The sequence below is a fragment of the Pleuronectes platessa genome, chromosome 11 (genome assembly GCF_947347685.1).
Source record: "Pleuronectes platessa chromosome 11, fPlePla1.1, whole genome shotgun sequence".
NCBI lineage: Eukaryota > Metazoa > Chordata > Actinopteri > Pleuronectiformes > Pleuronectidae > Pleuronectes > Pleuronectes platessa.
The window spans coordinates 6393099-6412100 of record NC_070636.1 but is presented as its reverse complement, the minus strand read 5'-3'; the positions used below and the strand labels follow the sequence as shown (position 1 = coordinate 6412100).

At 44.2% G+C, this 19002-nt stretch overlaps 2 protein-coding genes and 1 long non-coding RNA gene across 7 annotated transcripts; 2 read left to right on the top strand and 1 right to left on the bottom strand.

Annotated features, from left to right (window-relative positions):
• The first annotated feature begins 138 nt into the window (after positions 1 to 138).
• Positions 139 to 11881, top strand: hltf (helicase-like transcription factor). 4 transcript variants are annotated; one of them, XM_053435180.1, is made up of 26 exons: positions 233 to 296; positions 643 to 698; positions 770 to 987; positions 1851 to 2017; positions 2262 to 2404; positions 2710 to 2771; positions 3223 to 3294; positions 3535 to 3726; positions 3863 to 3937; positions 4201 to 4261; positions 4383 to 4425; positions 4609 to 4676; positions 4796 to 4843; positions 5266 to 5376; positions 5470 to 5561; positions 6014 to 6157; positions 6343 to 6475; positions 6679 to 6814; positions 7037 to 7216; positions 7383 to 7498; positions 7651 to 7832; positions 7919 to 8041; positions 8547 to 8659; positions 8749 to 8929; positions 9041 to 9121; positions 9305 to 11881. In XM_053435180.1, exons 3-26 carry the CDS (start codon positions 790 to 792, stop codon positions 9446 to 9448), a joined length of 2865 nt encoding a protein of 954 aa, XP_053291155.1. In that variant the 5' UTR covers positions 233 to 296; positions 643 to 698; positions 770 to 789; the 3' UTR covers positions 9449 to 11881. The 4 variants fall into 4 exon arrangements, with proteins under 4 accessions (XP_053291154.1, XP_053291153.1, XP_053291152.1 ...); XM_053435179.1 differs by lacking the exon at positions 643 to 698 and having other exon boundaries at positions 139 to 296; positions 2262 to 2386; XM_053435178.1 differs by lacking the exon at positions 643 to 698 and having other exon boundaries at positions 139 to 296; positions 4609 to 4661.
• LOC128451381 (glycogenin-1) lies at positions 10304 to 18645 on the bottom strand. Its single transcript, XM_053435191.1, has 7 exons — positions 18516 to 18645; positions 16009 to 16144; positions 15739 to 15913; positions 15407 to 15569; positions 14654 to 14780; positions 14300 to 14537; positions 10304 to 12307 (listed from the first exon to the last, which is right to left on the bottom strand). Exons 1-7 carry the CDS (start codon positions 18643 to 18645, stop codon positions 12140 to 12142), a joined length of 1137 nt encoding a protein of 378 aa, XP_053291166.1. The 3' UTR covers positions 10304 to 12139.
• On the top strand, positions 15288 to 18459 carry LOC128451382 (uncharacterized). 2 transcript variants are annotated; one of them, XR_008340097.1, is made up of 3 exons: positions 15288 to 15517; positions 15726 to 15843; positions 18239 to 18459. It is a non-coding gene; the product is annotated as an uncharacterized LOC128451382 (long non-coding RNA). The 2 variants fall into 2 exon arrangements; XR_008340096.1 differs by lacking the exon at positions 18239 to 18459 and adding an exon at positions 16843 to 17132.
• Positions 18646 to 19002: the final 357 nt, after the last annotated feature.

Here is a 19002-nt window from a genome sequence, read left to right as displayed (position 1 = left end):
TTTTACTCGCCATGACTACCAGAAGCTATGGGATACAAATATACCATTAACAATACATCCTTAAAGACGAGACACGTTTTGTTTTTATGTTGTTTTAAAAAAAATCTATATACAGACGCATAAACAAATAATTTGTAGTTTGTATCATTTCAAACATGTCATGGATTAGATTTTATTCTGAAGGCTGCTACCGGAAGTGGCAGACTAACTGCAGCTGACTCCTGGATACGAGGGCAACAGAGAGAAAGAAGCTCAAACAGCAGAAATAAACAAACTACGACACAGAGGAGAACACAGTAAGAACGACCGGTCGAATAACAGCGAAACCACGCGTAGACTTTGTGTGCAGCTGCGTGCGTGAGAACGCGGCATCAGACCAAACAGCGCAGGATTAACTTAGCTAACACATTTACCAACGTTACATCAAACCGCTAGCTAATGCTAACAACTCCAACCGTCACGCAGGCTCGAGCCGTTACTGGCTAACTGGTTCATGTCAACGCTCGGGCCACTGGACCAGTTGACTTCGGGTGCCTGGTTATTCAGTCATTGTTAGGCGATGCTAGTTTTCTGCAGCTACAAATCCTGAAAGTTATAAAGTGTGCACCTGCCTAAACGTTTCCTGCTTCCTGTGTTGTAAAGTTTTTTGTTCCTGGATGTTTCCTGTCGTTGGATCCCACAGCTCCATCCCTGAAACGGTGGGGTGGTCGTCGTGACAGCTGATCTCTGCTGCTGCCTGTCCAAAATCACGTCCCTCTTTCTGTCTCAGTGTCCTCTCCAGGTGTCCAGATGAACTTCCCCAGGTGGGACATGCATTGGGGCAGTTACACAGACAGCGACCTCTTCTCAGACCCCCATGAGTCCGACACAGAGACCCTCTCCCAGGCCATCAGAGCCGCGGCGGCCGAGGAGCCGGACGCCGACGGCAGCGTGCTGTTTGGATACCTGCAGGGCACCGTGGTCGGCCTCCGGTTTTACACAGGGGTGGTGAGGATCAGTACATCCACTACACTGATTTCACAAATGGAGACAGAACATCAACTTTGCAAGGAGTTAGTGACGTGATGCTACTTCACGGTGTCTCAGCAGCAACTCAAAATCAAACCCCCAAAACAATCTGACACCCGTCCTGATCCGATCACATGTAGTCAGCTCTAAGTTCAGGTTTGAACGCAGCCAATTGTGTCCTCAATGCATCCTGAGATCCAATCACTCCCTTTCAGAGGCGATCTGGGCCACGTTGTTTTCACTGCGCCACATATTTAGGACCGGCCGCTCAGCTGACATCCTCTGGATGAAACATTACCTTTACACCTCTCACTGGTGGTCCAGAACGCTGCTACAAGGCGGCTGATCAGACCCCTCGTCCCACTCGTCCTATCTTCTCTACACAGGCTCCCAATTAAGTGCAGGATTCATTTTAAGGTTCGAACAGATAGATGCACTGCATGGTCCGGCACCTGCGTACACATCTCTGACCTGCTTCTACATCACCAGCTGGTCACTTAGTACTTCTGACTTACATGTACCTGGTCAACCCATCATGCTCTGTTTGTCTCATATTTCTCGACCCACACTTACCCTTCCATTTTCCATCCATTCATCCCTTTATCCTATGTTCCCTCCCTCTCTCAGCTCCTCTGCCTCTTAGGGGTACTACTCATTCCTTGAAAGTGCCCCCGGTCCACTCTTCCACTGTCTAGTTCTCTAATCGTGCTGCGTGTTTATCGTCTCGTTCTTATACCATTTTGATTTTCAACAATCTTGCTTTTTTGAAGCATTTTGTGTCTTTGCTCCTTGAAAGGTGCTACACTTAAAAATTTGAACTTACTGAATATTTCTCTGTACAGGTGAATCAGGGGGAAATGGTCGGCTTAGTGCGTGAGCCACACAATCCATACGACCGTAACGCAGTGATGGTCGCCAACATTTATGGCAGCCAGGTGGGACACATCAAGAGGGAGCTGGCAGCAGCTATGGCATACGTCATGGACAATAACATGGCTAAAGTAGAGGGGTGAGTAGTAGATGGTTACTGGCCTGTCAGGTGTCAAATCTACATTTGAAATTCCACACTAACACCTGACTAACCCTGAATTGAAGCAAACATTACGGCTTTGACATTTGATTTTCTAGATCACTGCTTATTAAGATTATTTTCAATACAGTCATTCGTTCCTTCTCCTGCACCGGTGCGAACTGAGCACCTGCGGGCTTGTGTTTGTGTGTTTGTCTCATTGCTGGTGTCTCTGCTGTGTCAGGGTGGTGTACTCGGGCACAAAGAACCAGTACAATATGCCAGTGATGCTGTCGTTCTGGGGGGGAGAGGAGAACAAAGATGCCGTGATTGAATCGATGGCACGCCGTGGATTTAGACTGACCACAGGTACAAGCAAACCAACAGGTATCCAACCTAACTCGCCTCCTGGTGGAAAACCACTTCACACTGATGCACGTAGCCCATGATAAGCGCTTTCAGACATGGCCTCCGGGTAAAATCCAGAGAATTGGCTACCGAGTTTACCCAGACTGTCTTTTTCTCTCTTGACGTCTTTGTCAGTGTCTTCCACGTGCATGAAACTGTTTTTTCAGCATGAGATACGTAGGAGCTGCATCTGAGTCCAGTGCTTGTCTGAGAGCAGCTTGTGTTGTATCACAAATATCAGCCACATCACAACCTTGTGTTTACCTGCATGTGTTTGATTTCAGGGGCAAGTCAAACATCAAGTGCATCTAAGAAAGGTTTGACCATCCCACTAACTGCAAAAGAGGTAAGCTACTCAATTTCAATTCATAAAGGTATATAGCATAAACTTTATACATTTAATGAAATATTTGTAATTAATGGAAACGGTAATCTAAACGTATCTAAGAAAAACAATTGGGCAACATCCTTCCTCTTTTCTTGATGTCGCAGTTTTTTATAATAGAATCAGGTTTATTGTTTCCTTAAAATTAAAGCGACACGATAAAACTTTTACAAAGCAGCAGCTCCCTCTGCATCTAGACTAGGCCATTAAGTCTTTTGGGTTTAATAGGTTTTCATTTAGAGTGAGAATGAAAATGGCCCCACTCAAAGTCAGTGAATGATGTCTATTTAGAGAAGTCATTGTTCATCATTTGATTGTGTATAAATTCCATTCTAAAATGAAGGTAAGAGACAAATTTGCAGTCATGACAGAGGATTAAATAATGTTTTTACGCATATTTTTTTTCTTTCAGCTGAAGAATGCATTTGATAATCTGTTTGAAGATCTGATGGACAGTAAAGACGGCGAGAAAGAAGCTGTTGAGGTGCGTACAAGATATTTAATTTATGAATCTGTGCATCTTTGTATTTCATACTATTCTCAAAACAATTATGTCAAAAACAAATGATATTTATTTGTGTTTCTTATTTTTTTATATTATTTTCAACCTTGATTCACAAAATGGAAAACAATATCCAAGAGTCTGTGTTTCTGTTAATGCTGTGGAATCAGATTTTCCTGTACATTCAACACATTGTCCGTGTCTCTGCGTCTTTCTCTGCAGTCTGTGGTCACTCCTCTCCTGCCGCACCAGAGACAGGCCCTGTCCTGGATGTGTGCTCGAGAAAACAAATCGACGCTGCCGCCCTTCTGGAAGAAGACAGGGGAGCTGTACTACAACACGCTCACATGTTTCTCTGCCAAAGAAATACCAGAGAGGGTTCGTGGAGGAATACTGGCAGATGACATGGGACTGGTGGGTCTCTCATACGAACACGCAAACACAACACACACACACACACACACACACACACACACACACACACACACACACACACACACACACACACACACACACACTGTATCTGAAAACCCGTCCTTGTGTCTTTCAGGGTAAAACTCTGACAACCATTGCTCTGATCCTCACCAACTTTCACAATGGAAAGCCCCTGCCTGTGGAGAGATGTGTAAGTGGAGCTGTGTTGAACATGACCTCGTTCAGATCTGGAACTAACAACTGTCCTGAGGGATGCGATCAGAAGTGGTCAGCTCAATGTACGTGTGCCAACACACAAGCTCTGGGGGCGTACTGTAATGCCAGACGAACTTAGAGCTGTCCTCTTATAATCCGATTTCTCAGGACAGATGTACACGGCCTATGTCCTTTTCTGTGAGTTTGCAGACCGACTTGTTGTACACCGTTATAAAGTGTTTGTTTACATTTCTGCAGGAGAAGGGGTCCTCACCCTTCACAGCTAAAACCAAACCCCAGATGTTCTCCAAACTAGAAGGTAAACAACACTTCACATCGATTTGCTGCTGCAGATCTACTGATTCCTTCATCCCTCAAACTTACATGTAAGAAAGCAGCAGAAGAGCTCTAACCACAGAGGTGATGTGGGTTTGTTTCAGGGAACAGCAACGCAACTGATGGAGCAGGAAGGAGCTCAGACCTGTAAGTGTGTTTAAAATTGAATATGACACACTGGCATGATATCATCACTGTTATAATAAAAATTGTTGCTCATTTCTCCATCTATTTAACATTTTCACACCTGCTCTGTGAGATGTAACAATGTATTGAGCCCTGTGTTTATTGCGACATAACTGAATGAGGGGATGTTCTTGTATACGTCAGTCCTCAGGCGGGGGGGATCTGTGCTGATATACCGGACATCGTGGAGAGAACGAGTGAGTCTGAGAAAAGTAACAAACTGACACTGAACTCCATATGTCTTACTCTTTTTCCCCTCTGAGTGTTTGTCTGGATGGTTTAAGCACTTTTCTCCTGAATATATATTTCTACTGGACTTCTCCATTTGCAGGTGCTAGCAAAGGAAAGATGAAAGCCACCAAGCGAAAGCCCAGTAAAGGTGCGATACACATTTTGTACATGTTTACTAACATATATGCATGTTCAAGGCTTTATGTCAACAGGGAATTTTAGTTTTGGATTTTTATTTTGCTTAGAAGGTTTCACTTAATACTGTTGTTTTACTTTATTGACTAATATAGATTGTTGGGGGGGGGTAGGGGGATAACAATATTAAGGATTTAATACATTTCTAATACCGGTATATCAGCCGATTTATATAAACACAATAGGCGATGATCTTAAGATGTTGTTATCAAACCCTTATGACAAAGAGTTGAGGCTTGAAATTTTACAGTTTAGCCACAGTCTTGTAAATTAAAACATTAAATAAAAAGAAAACACAAATACAGCCAAATATATAGAGCTTCTGTGTGAAAGTACGATTCTAAATCACTGTAATGTGTTGTGCCTGAAATGCAGTGGCCCCAGTACTGCAGGAGGATCTGGACTTCGCGGCAGCGCTCGGTGGTGCCGCGTCAGACACAGCCCCGAAGAAAAAGAAAACTGCCAACAAGGCCAGTCCCACAGCCGGTGAGTTCTAATATAATGTTTTTACGTGATTTTAATTTAGTGGAGGGAAAGTTGAACTCTTGGAGATGTCTGTGTGTGTTTTTATTCCTGCAGGTTTGGAATCCTTCCTCCCTCAAAGTGCAGATGACTTATCAACAAGAACAACTCTCATCATCTGTCCACTCTCTGTGCTCAGCAACTGGCTGGTAAGAACACAGCCTCACACAACAACACACACAGGCACTTTACTCACAAATTTAGAACCGATACCTTGAATCTATCAATTGATCAGTTGTCCACTAAAAATTAATCTGCGGCTTTTTAAATGCAGGGACTTGATCCTTGCATTTTTCAATTCACAGTCGAACAGTGAATTGTAAATATTTGACTTTTGGACTTATGAGAGGATAAAACATGCAATTTTATAACTGCTAGTTGTAATTGGCATATACAGACAATTATAGAAAAACATTTGGAGAGTAATTTTAAATGAAAATAATCATTTTTCGCAGCCTGACCTGTTATTTAACTTGTGGACAAGCTGAAGAGGAAAAACTAGCTTCTCAGCAAAGAGCTGCAATGAATCACCAGCTGCATTCTCAGTCATGAAGAGTCATGTGTCCTCTTTTCTTCCTCTGTCTTTTGTGTGTGAGTGCAGGAGCAGTTTGAGCAGCACGTGCATCCCAATGTGAAGCTCAACGTGTATCTGTATTACGGCTCGGAGCGCAACAGGAGCAAGAAGTTTTTGTCCTCCCAGGATGTGGTGATCACCACCTACAACGTTCTGTCTGCTGACTTTGCCGTATGTGAATCCTTTGTTTGTCAGTGGGCGCAACATGTTGTCACAGAAGAGTCACTGGAGAGAAACTGTTCAATAATTCCTTTTGATAAGCACAGTTATCCAGTGGTAATTGAATGTCTGTCGTGCATCTGAAGTATATGTTTCAATTCAGTTCAGTTAGAGATCAGCATTTGTGTCTCTTTCAGAATAAGAGTCCCCTCCACGGGATCAGTTGGCTGAGGGTCGTGCTGGATGAAGGACACATCATAAGAAACCCAAACACACAGATGAGTAAAGCCGTGTTGGACCTGAAGGCTGAACGCCGCTGGATTCTTTCAGGTACACCAGCCTGTAAACATGGAGGCTTATGAGGATTATTGTTCCTCATCTATTCATAAACAGTGGAAACCGTTTATACTGATTGTGTGTGAGGTTCAGTCAAATGGATCACTACAAACAAGAGATAACTTCTCTTGATTTCTCTTTCTCTCTCTGTCATTTTTTATATTTGTATTCTTTTCAAACGCCATAAAATGCTCCAGGTACTCCGATCCAGAACAGTGTGAAAGACCTGTGGATGCTGGTGGCTTTCCTGCGTCTGAAGCCATTCGATGTGCGAGAGTGGTGGAACCGAGTGATCCAGAGACCCACGACTCAGGGAGACAGGGACGGCCTGCAGTGAGTGCTCCTTCATACTGTTTATTACATTGCTTCAGGATAGTACTCCACACTACAGATGGAGCCATTTACTCTAAGTTATTGCCGTGGTGCATCTTTCTCTCATACAAATCTTATTCATTTATAACATTAAAATTTAAACCCATAGTTGCCAGTAACGACCAGAAGCGAGTGGAGCCCAATCAAATATTTTTAAACTTAGGAAACTGATGCTGTGTGCAGGAACCTTCAGACCCTGGTGAAGTTCATCACCCTGCGGCGGACCAAGAGCAGTGAGGCGAATGGGCGCCCCCTGGTGTCCCTGCCTGAAAAGACTGTCTACGTGGAGCAGGTGGAACTGAGCCAGCAAGAAAGAGAGGAGTACGAGCTGGCACGCAACGAAGGAAGAAACACCATCGGCAGGTGTGTGTTTGTGTGTTTGTTTGTGTGTTTGTGTGTGCATGTTTGAAGACAGCATGTTAGTAAGGAATGAACTTGCAAAGAATAAAGACGTGGCTGTGGATGAATGCATTTTGAATATGATAGTATTAATATATTGTTTTGTAAAACGTTGTGTGTTTGTGTGTAGATATGTAGCAGAGGGCTCAGTGCTGAGGAACTATGCTGATGTGTTGGCCATCCTGATGAGGCTTCGACAACACTGCTGCCACCCTGATCTGCTGGCGAAGGTTTGCTCAGATTTAGGTAAAAGCTCCCTTTTCTCTTTTTTCCACTATATTTAATTCACTGTGTGCTGTGTTGAAATTGTTAGTTTCTCTGTTTTAATGCAGATTTCAGAAAGATTTCTCTCCTGAAGTCGTATGAATCAAATATTCCTTCTGTCACTTTGTGTGTAGGTGCTGCAGCGACGCCCACAGAGCTGCGGGAGCGTCTGATCGAGAAGCTGCGGTTGGTGTTGGCCAGCGGCTCCGACGAGGAGTGCTCTGTGTGTCTGGACTCGGTCCGCCTCCCCGTCATCACACACTGCGCACATGTTTACTGCCGGCCCTGCATCGCCCAGGTCATCAGCACCGAGAAGGTACAAGTGGTGGGGATTGAAAAAACAAGTTAACGCTGAACTAAAAGTGATTATTTAGCTGTTAACTTCTGTACATGTGCATTTAGGAGACGGCGCGTTGTCCTCTCTGTCGAAGTGAGATCAAGACCAAGGAGCTTGTGGAGTTTCCACAGGAGGAAATGGAAGAAGAGAACAGTATGAATTCTGAGAGGTGGAGGACAAGCTCAAAGGTACGCGGCTCAAAAGACCTAACAGATAATGATAAAAAAAAATCTGTAGACTAGGAAAAATGCAGGAAATTCTTTTAAAAGTTTAAAAAAAAGTGGCCTAGAAATCAGTTAATTTTGTATCTCAACAGTATATCTAACAAAAATTGCTCACCATATTTATTAAGTGATGTATTTATTAGTACAGGAAATGATTCCCTTTATTTAATCAATATTTTCTATTTTGCTTCCTTTAACATGATCAACATCAGCAGGGAGGATTCAAAATGTCTCAAAAGTTTGTTTTTAAATCCCCCTAATTGAAAATAAAATACAAACCTTCATTTCATACACACTCAAAAGGCCTCAGGTGTTTGTACTTAAGATCCTGGTAGCGTTTGTGACTCTTTCCCTACTTCTCTACTCAGACGTCAGGAGATACATATTCACGTTGGCAGTGTGACAGCGACTCAAAATGGACATGTAGGTTTCCATTTGACATCAGTGTTGTTTGTTTGTGTCTCTGCAGGTGCAGGCGCTGATGGGAAACCTGCTCAGGCTGCGAAGTGAAGACAGCAGCATTAAAAGTTTGGTCGTCTCTCAGTTTACGCGTTTCCTCACCATACTGGAGACTCCACTCAGGTAACACCCACCCGTTATTGTGGTGGAAAATGGTTAGTGGTTTAAAAATATACTTTTCTCTAATCTTCGTCCTCTTCCCTCTTCCCCAGAGAGCACGGTTTCACTTTTGTGCGTTTCGACGGCGCCATGAGCCAAAAGAAGAGGACCCAGGTGATCCGGGAGTTTCAGAGCTCCGCTGCCGACGGCCCCGCCATCATGCTGCTGTCACTCAAAGCTGGGGGGGTGGGGCTCAACTTGACCGCCGCCTCTCGAGTTTTCCTCATGGACCCTGTAAGTACCACAGTCCGTAAGAACCGATTGATTGTGTGGTTGTAGGGATCCTAAGTGGTCCATGAAATGTCTGTGGTCTGAATCGTGCCTGTGTGATTGAATGTGTTGTAGGCCTGGAACCCAGCCACCGAGGAGCAGTGTATCGACCGCTGCCACCGTCTGGGCCAGAAGAAGAAAGTCGTCGTCACCAAGGTCAGAAAGCCACAGACTGCATGTGTGTTAGTGAAGTTGTTTTAGGGTTTGCACTGAAAGTTAAGTGTTTAGTGTTTAGTGTTAGTATTTTTAAATGATTTCTTGTATACATATCAGTTCTATATTAGAGATGGGTACGCAGGAAAGTTCACTCACCATGGAACATTGTGTGTGTTGCTGCAGTTTATTGTGAAGAGTTCAGTCGAGGAGAACATGGTGAAGATCCAGAGGCAGAAGCAGGACCTGGTGGAGAAGGCGTTTGGCTCCACAAGCACCGAAAGTAAATTGTCTCCCATCGACGACATCAGAGCTCTGATGGAGCTGTAGGAGTCCGATGCTGGACCTGAACATTAACATGGAGACGACACAAACTGTTCACTCTGGTGTCGGACATTTTGAAAGGTTTTATTGTTTTTTTTACAGTTGCTCATTAATGTTTCTAAGTTCTGTTTTTATTTAATGAGTCACGATTTGTTCTTGTTCACTAACGTTTGTTATTGTAAACTCAACGTCTTAGTTTGTCAGTTGGATAAAACGTGTAATGTTAAAAACCCATCGTGGGCTCAAATCAAATCAATTAGCTGCAGCCCGACACGCAGTACTCCCGTCATACCACCAGGGTCGTTTCAGTCCGAACTGTTTTTTCATTCCACACTCACAGGAGGTCACTGTGACTGTTGACCTGACCGTAGATACATTCTATCTAATCAGTTCATCGTTGAGTCAAAGGGACAGCTGGTAAATGTTTGAAGAAATCCCTTGAAGGCAGACTTGGGGTATCATGTTAGAGATGCCAAAAACATGTTTTGTTATGACACCGTGACTTTGACCTTTGACCACACACACACACATCTAATTATATAATCTGCGTGTCTCAGTGAACCTGTGTGCCAAATTTGAAATGATTCTCTCAAGCTGCACTTAAGATAAAGCACTTACAAGGCAAAAATGGGGGTTTGTGAGCTTCAAGTGACATTTACCTTCCACCAACAAGATCGGTTTATCTTTGAGTCCATGTGAACATTTCCCTCAAGGTGTTTCTTTAGTGTTCACAAGACGAAGGATTCTCTGGAGGATGTTCTTGATATATCATATTCATAAAATAAACTGAAAAATCCCAATGTGAGCGGAGAAAACCTGAAATCGTGATACTTAAAATGAAACATGACAGGAAGCGTGGAGTCAAATTTTTAACATTTCTTTATTAGCACTTTAACAGGGGTGGTCAGTAAACAGCTGGGGAACAGGACTACTTCATGTTATACTTCCACCAGTGTGCTGGCCAGGATTTATCAAACCAGATAAATATGATCACATACAGACTTAATTCTGCATCTTGTAGGAAGGTGTATAAGAGAAATGAGTGAATGTTCTTTATTGTTGGAGCAGATTTGTGAACGAGCACACGTGGAGTAGAGGAGGTAACAGGAAAGCCGGGCCTCAACAAAGTCCGTCTGTTGTGCTACTAGCAGCAGTGACAGTGGATGAGTACATTAAACAGTGAGAGGCAATAAGGCAGCTGGTTAATACGACACACAGGAAGTGATGAAACCCGGGTGATGGCACAAAGATACACGGAGGTGGAGGATGTAACATGCAGGAGACACAAACGCATTAAATAAAAACAACTGACGACATCACCGACCACGCTTTGAACACCGTGCCATGCAAACACAACACAACAGGCCTGGAGAAGCTAACACGATACAGAGCGTCTCAAGGCACAGACGGGGATCTGTGACCTCGGGAGGTGAACGCTGTCGGACTGAAGTGAGATCTCTGTAGCTGGCTGAGAAAAGAGGAGGGTGAGCCAGCTGCTGCATATTTCCTCCAAAGTGGTTCAGGTAGAGATTTATTACAGGAGTTGTGGTAAAAATCCAGAAACAACTTAGTGACAGACTTGAACCAGTGTTGTGTCTCTGTTGTTGCTGGAAGTTTCCACAGGTTTGGAAGACTCGGGACTATGAATCCATCGGATGCACGATAACTCTTTAAAAGGAAGAGTTTGACATTTTGGGGACTCTGTGATCGAGAGGATAAATTAGGTGACTGGAAACAGCTCCGTCCAAAAGGCGACAAAATCCACCAACCAACAGCTATGAAGTTGTGTCGTTTAAACCAAATTAAGTGTATCAATGAAAATTATTCATTTAACAAGTGCTAATGTTGCCTCCATCAGTTGTCATCAGTCACAGGAAGCTGCTGTGTACGGCCAAGAAACAACACATTCTACACACTTTAAGTTTTCATACAAATTAAACCCCAAAATACAACAGCAGTTGTATCAGGGCTGTTTAGAGGGGCTGGTGGGTGCTACCTTTGCACAGAACCTGGATGTTTCCTTCATACCCAGCTTGGTAATCCGGTCGCGTGTGGTTTCCACAGGTTTTTTACCTCCCTCAGCAGGAAAGTGCATCAACAAGCGGAGCTGTAACGAATATGAGCCAGGGTCCAAAGCAACGTTCAGATTGAGAACTTGCTGCAGACTTTTGTCATCTGTGCAGAAAATAAAGTTCTGTGATTAGAGAACGTGTGAGAGGACAGGAGGATGTCACCCACAGTCAGTTAATGTTAGAATTATGAAATTTGATTTGTTAAATTCAGGTTCACGTAATGACCAAATCATTGAGTAATGCACAGTGCTGAGGTTTTCCTGGTTTCTCTCTCTATTCTAAGCTTCTTTCATATTTCAACATGAAGAAATGTGGGTGGCATCATCTTTTTAAATTCATCTCTGTGCAAGCATGCAAATTGAATAAGCGCGTCCTCCAAAATGTCAAACGTGACTTTAAAGAGAAATAAATGAATGTTACAGAGTGCACGAGAAACTGGGTCACAGGTCAACTCTGTCATTCACACACACACACGCACACACACACTGACAGGATGCAGAGAGTGAGGCCGAAGGTTCGTTCAGCCACTTGCGACTGAGCTGAGCAGTGGTTATACCTCCGCCCCCACAGAGCTTCACACAGTGCTCTCTCTCTCTCGCTCTCTCGTTCTCTCTCTCCACGGCCGCTACTTCAAGAAGGAGTCCAGCTTCCGCTCTATGTTGGCGAAGGAGTCGTCGCCCATGTAGTCGATCTGGCCGGCTTCCCAGCGCTGCTTCCTCACCTCTGAGGAAACCTTCTGTGGAGGAGGAGCGGAGGCCTCCGGCTGTGCGCTCACATCCTCCTGAAGCTGACCCTGTGTGACAGACAGACGGAAAGAGAGAGAGAGAGAGAGAGAATGAATGAATCCTTAAATAAAGCCAGAGCAATACTTTATAAGGACTGGTTTTCCCCCAGGTCCAGCCATGCAAGGCTTTCACTCAGCCAGAGGTTCCTCACTGGGGGAATTTGCTCTTTTCTTCCCCTCGAGACACAAATGTTGTGTGCAGGCGTTTCATTGGACGGGTCAAAGTGCAACAAGACTTTTTATGACACTCGCAGATAAGAGACACAAACTCAACAAGTGAACAACAGCCGAGCAGATCAAATCCCCTCCTGACTCATTATAAAATGGTTCTGCTTAGTGTTTTAATTTACAATGACATCTACACTTTCTCCCTAAGAGACAAATCCAGAATATATGAATTAAAAATCTCAAAACGGTTAATAACTACTGTACATTTTGTCTCTAATTCCCATATAGTGTATTTTCAGTGGAGGTGGAGAGAGGCTTCAAGCATCCAAATTACACTTAGATGTAGTTTGTTTTTTTAAACCATGGCTTTACAACAAAACAGGACTTTAAACCTTAGTGACGTACATTCTGCATGGACTCTAATTCTCCCCATTGAGAAAAGTGAAGCCACAATATTCTACATACTTCATTTGGAGGAGCCTTCGAATTGGGACAGTCTAGTTGTGCAGCTGTGACGTATTCGGCCTTCAAACGCAGCCTCTGAGGGACGTGGCCCCCGAACTGAGACACAGCTTATGAAATTCTGAGAGGCGTTGGTGCATTTGCAGAACCTGGTCTGATTTGATAAAAATTTTACCTCCTGTCAGTAAACTTCAGGCAGGTGCTGCTGTGTAACTTCACCGACTTCCGGTTGCATCAGAGAGACGTCTTTGAAACAACCGACCCGAGAGAAATTTGGGGAAATCCAGTGTGTCATCGTTGTGTAACCGCCACAGTGATCACACAGTGATAACTCCACCTAGGAGGTTATGTTTTCACCTCTGTGGACGGGTTTGTCTGACTGCCAGGAGGATTACGCAAAAGAAACGGCTAAAATGATTTCCACCAAACGAGATGGGACCGGGAAAGAAACCGTTACATTTTGGCAAAGATTCAAACAAAAGGGTGGATCCAGATTTCTCTAGAACTTCAAGGCATTTACAGACAATTTCCCAGAAGAAGCATTCGTGAGTAATCCTGATGAAACAAATGTTAAAGGAACTGATATTTATGAGCCAGTGTAATTCGGTGCCGATCCAAATGTGGTTTGAAACCATCGAGGGCCATTCTACTTGGCACAGTGTCACAGTGTCACAGTTTACAACCACACATATGTTTTTTTATGTGACATTTGCTGTAGATTGAGTGTCCAAACTGTGTTTTATGGAGGTCCCGGTGACCTTTTACCAAAAATAAGTGAACATTTGAGCCACAGATGTCCCTGAGATGTCCTGTCCAGGAGAGTGGGACAGACGCACAACCTGAAAACACAACGTCACCTGTGTGGAGGCAGAAAAAGTCTCTCCACAAACACAGGGCGCTCTGTATAAACATGTCAGCGTGACACAATGAGACACAGCCTTGAGGCAAATGCAGGTTCTGGGGACACAATCAATCTCCGTGTTTGACTCACTACTATTTCACCACAGTGTCGTTACCACAGTCAACATGGCAACTGGCCCCGCTACTGAGTTGGTAGTTGCCAGCCTGGCGTCCTTTGTGCTCCAGGGCTGCCACGACTCTTTGGCAACCGACCGGTGCAGTGGAATGTGGAACCAATCAACTCTTACTTGTCCAGCATTTTAATCTGGAGCTTGAAAACGCTTAAAGCTTCGATATGTGGCAGTAACCACACAACAGATTCACCGAGTGATTTGAGATTTACCCCATAAACACACACTTTCACGGGGGAAAAAAAAAAATCGCCCATTTATGTTTCAACAGACGCACAGTGGCCACAACCACGCCTAAAACCAGAACACTCTTCTTTTCACACCAGGAGCGCCGACGTACGTTCTCGCTCTCCTCTGTTAAGCCGCTGTTGAAGGGCGTCTCCCCGTAGGCCTGCTGCAGCACAGGCATCACGGACTTGGAGTACAGCTGCCACCACAGGAGCAGGTAGTCCGGGTGGAGCTGGCCCTGGTCAGGCGTGAGGGCGTGGCCTCGGACCTCGCCCTTCTGAGCATCATAGGAGTAGTTCCACGGCTTCACCTTGCCCAGGAAGTGCAACACCTTCGCGTTACGCCCGTATCTGTCCAAAACAAAAAAACAGGTGGCAAGACTGTGAGATGACAAGAAGAGTGTGAGAAAGAAAGGAGAGAGGGAGCACCTGTGTGTATGTGTGTGTGTGTGTGTGTGTGTACTGACTCTTTGAAAGCTGGCAGGTAGGAGTAGATGGAGACACTGCTGAGGTTGTAGATGAAGGGGAGGTGTTTAGAAATATCCGCTGTCGCCCAGGTGTTAAAGAAACTGTTGAGAACCCCCTGGTCTCCACCTGCGGACACACAAACACACACAAACACACAAACACACACACACAGACGGTTATCATGGTTCATTAGAGCAAAACAACGCTGCAAGGAGGTGTGATTGTTTGGCTGTTGGAATCCAATGTGACTCACTACATTACACATCCAGATGGTTTAAATACACGCACACACACGTACACACATTGTCTAGTTATCCGTGATCAGTGCTTCCTTTCACACACACACTCTGTGAACCTCCCTGACAAACAGCATTGCTACGAGAGGATGCAGCTTAAAGTAACTGATCAGTGGGTTAGTGGCTGCCACGTTTCAAAAGGTTCCTCCACAGACCGACTGTATGATTGAGATCCGACACACACACACACACACACACACACACACACACACACACACACACACACACACACACACACACACACACACACACACACACACACACACACACACACACACACACACACACACACACACACACACACACACACAACACCAATCACACACACAAACACCAATGTCATTTAAAACTGTGGATTAAACTTGTTACGCTTTTTATTCCTCATTCTGTCCTTTCTTCTAATCCTCTGAAGACGTGTTAAAGAGAGAGACAAGGACAAAATGTTCCGGGTCTCACCGTCGAAGCTGCCCTTCTCCCCACAGAACGCCAGCAGCTTCTCGTGCGTCTCATTGGACGGTCTGAAGACAAAAACCCCCGAGTTGAAGCAGTCCGGCCAACCGGGATCAGGTGCAGCAGAGAGCTCCTCCCTCTCGAAGAGTTCATCTATGTTTGACAGCACCTGAACACATTCAAAGAACGTCACTCACTTTCTGACATGAAGTTTCAGAAACATGTTTTTAACACATTGCATCTAAATGTGGAGCTGAAATATCAGGTCAGCGCACGGAGAGAGGATTTCGGGTCTAAAACCTGGAATCTTCTTCTCCTTTTCCAGGTGTGTGTCTCACCAGTGTGTCTGCGTCCATGAACACACACTTGCTGTAGTGTGTGAGAGTCCAGCAGTGCAGTTTGGTGAATGTCACTCCCAGGTCCGGACGCTTCATCAGGGCCAGGTGAGCCACATCGCCCGAGTCCACGACGTCCACCACACACACCTCATCGAAAATGGAGCCAAGTGCGTCTCTACAACACACAAAAACACAAACACACAAACACGATTTACATGACTTTAAAAGTTGGATGAATGAGTCACTGGCGGCGTCACTGACGTGCGTTACCTGCAGGGTTCTGCAACGTGAGGCCCGATGAGTGCAACCAGCTTCTTGGTTGTGTTGTGCTTTCGTAACGACTGCCCGAGAACCATCGCTCCCTTGGCATAGCTGTCGTTCGTGGCTAACGTCACAAAGGCTTGGTCTGCTGGACACACACACAGACACACAAGCATTAGCCGTGACCTGGACTATGCCTGTAGATGCCTGATTGGGGAACATGAACAAATTGACATGTTAAAGTAAAGAAAGAAGCTATAAAAATCGGATTTAAATGAATAAATCCAGTCCAGTACAGTCATTATGATGCAGCCATGAGAGATTTTACATATATGTAAAAATTTTTCTAGAAAAAACATGTCAAAAAATTAATTTCATCACCAAACAGAAACAAACAATCAGTTACATTTCTGAGGTTTTTGGTGAAAATATGGCCCGATCATGAAGGACAAAAAAACATTTAAAATATTTTTTTTCATTTGTACTAAAATGGTTAAGTGACACCAGACAAATTTACTCAAAGTAACTTTTACTGAGTTAAACAGTGTCGGCGTCCTGTCTGCCCACAAGGAGAGTAGTTTACGAAAAGCCAGATAACCCATAATTAGACTCTGAAGCTTTTACAGCCTCCTCCACAGATGGTAACACAAAACCAAAGTTTGGTGCACACTGCTGCTTGAATCACGAAAACAACACACAAGCGTCAGACTCACTTCCTGTGCTCCAGTGTGAAAGCAATGGATGATTTATTAATCGGCCGGTGATAACATCAACAACAGTTCTTCTTTTCCTCTATAAAACAACAGATTCAAATCCTCACGTTTTCCTTCCCATCTACTGTAGAACCCACTGCACCAGACCCAGTTCATCTGCGAGGCCTTTTGTGTGGACTTCAGTGTCTGACGGGTCCTCATGCATACATTAACATTAACAGCAGGGGACTCACACTGTGAAAACCAGGCCCGGAGCCAGCAGATAGCATTCACCAGGCTGAATGCGTGTGTTGTCAAGGGGGCTTCTGGGAAACCTACCCCGGAGTGGGAGTGTCCTACGTTTGCTGGGGTTCTATTGAAGGAAACTGGTTTATCAAAAGCTATAGGTCTGCGTCGTGGGACAGGAAGCATGTGATGTGTTCTGTGGCTGCATGAAACCTAATGACTCCTGCACGTCTGGGTCTGACACGTTTCAATATCATCATTAAAGATATCACTGAATCAAATATTTAAGTTTAAAATCAATCCATTAACATTCATATGGTGATAATGTTATCTGGAGCAAGTGCAATGATTTTGAAATTAAAATGAAGTAACCGGAGCCACCTACACAGGCATTTTTCATATATTCTAATTGAGTCTATATAAAATGCAGAGATGACTTAAAGCTAAACCATGAAATATAAGCATCGTTTCCCTAAATACTTTTAATGCTGTGATGTAACGAGCCTTTTACTGCATGTGAAAAAAATCCTTCGAGGCCACACAGTGAAGTGCACGTCCACCACAGAGAAACTGTCAATTTGCTTCAAGGGCTCCACGTTAAAGAGGAAGTCCATGGTGAATTCTTTAAAAAATAAAAGTACATGTTGGTCGGTCAAAATGGCCAAACAACAGAGTCTACAAGTTTATTGGGGTGGAGTTTGATTTCTGGAGGGTTTTAAAATTTCGGCTGAATTCGCATTTTCTCATGTGCCCCAAAACCAACACAGATGAAAAAGAGGCAGGTTTAAAAAACTCGTAATTAGACCAAAGCACCCAAGAAATTTAAAGCTGTATTTCGAACAGGCGTCTCTTAAAGATAATGATTTTAAGATAATATCAAATTTAACATTTGTAACTATTTTTAAGCGAATAAACCAAACATTTGCTGGTTTCCGCCTCTAAAATGTTTTGATTTGATGCTGTTCTTTGTTTTGAATGAAGTTAAACTGATTTTTATTTTAGTTTTTTATTGGATACATTACAATTTTCTTACATTTTTCAAACAAACTGAATAATAGATTAATGTTGAACAAATTTTGGGGATCATCAATGACGCTTGATTGTTGTTGGAACGTTATTATATATTTTTGTGTTATTTATATATATTAGTTATACTTTACTGTATTTTAATACGGTTTTTACACCTAGTGTGTTTCTCAGGAGTAATCGCATTGGAATCGGGTTTAACTCTGAAAAATGATAACCGGATGTGCTTTATTTTGTATTTATCACGCACTTTACTTTGGTCCAAACCGCTGCAGCGACTCATCAACTCACGCACATCGGAACCGAACCTGATTAAACCTGTAAATCCAGCCCAGCGGGAGGTGCACAGTGTGAACGGGTCTCCTGGTCTCACACCACATGCAGCAGCAGCAGCAGCACCAGCACCAGGTTTCTGCAGCGTTCAGGACATTTCGCGATATTTCCTGAGATGAGGACAGTTCGTGCAGCACCGGTTCGCTCTGTGCAGCCTGGCCGTGTTCCGGTGTCGGTGCCGCGGCTGTGAGTGTCGCCGGAGGCCCCGGTGTGTCTTACCCGACATGGTGCGCTGCGGAGGGTTCTCCCGGGGGTCGGGGGTTGCGATGCGGATGACGGAGGGTCGGGACTGCGGAGGACAGAAGCTCAGCAGCTGAGAGCAGTTCAACACGGGAATGAAGCCCCACATCTTCCGGGTCATGTGACCACTGACAGCTGACACGCCCCCTCCGACACTCCCCCTCGCCGAGTTCTCGCACTCACACACGCGCAGATAGATGGATGGATGGATAGATAGATAGACGGATAGATAGATAGATGGATGGATGGATAGATGGATAGATAGATAGATAGATAGAGAGATAGAGAGATAGAGAGATAGAAAGATAGATATTTTGTAGATGGATAAACAGATAGAAAGATAGCATAGATAGATACTGGATGGATGGAAGGTCGGAAGGACGGACGTACAGAAAGACAGACAGACAGACAGACAGACAGACAGACAGACAGACGGATAGATGGATGGATAGATGTATAGATAGAT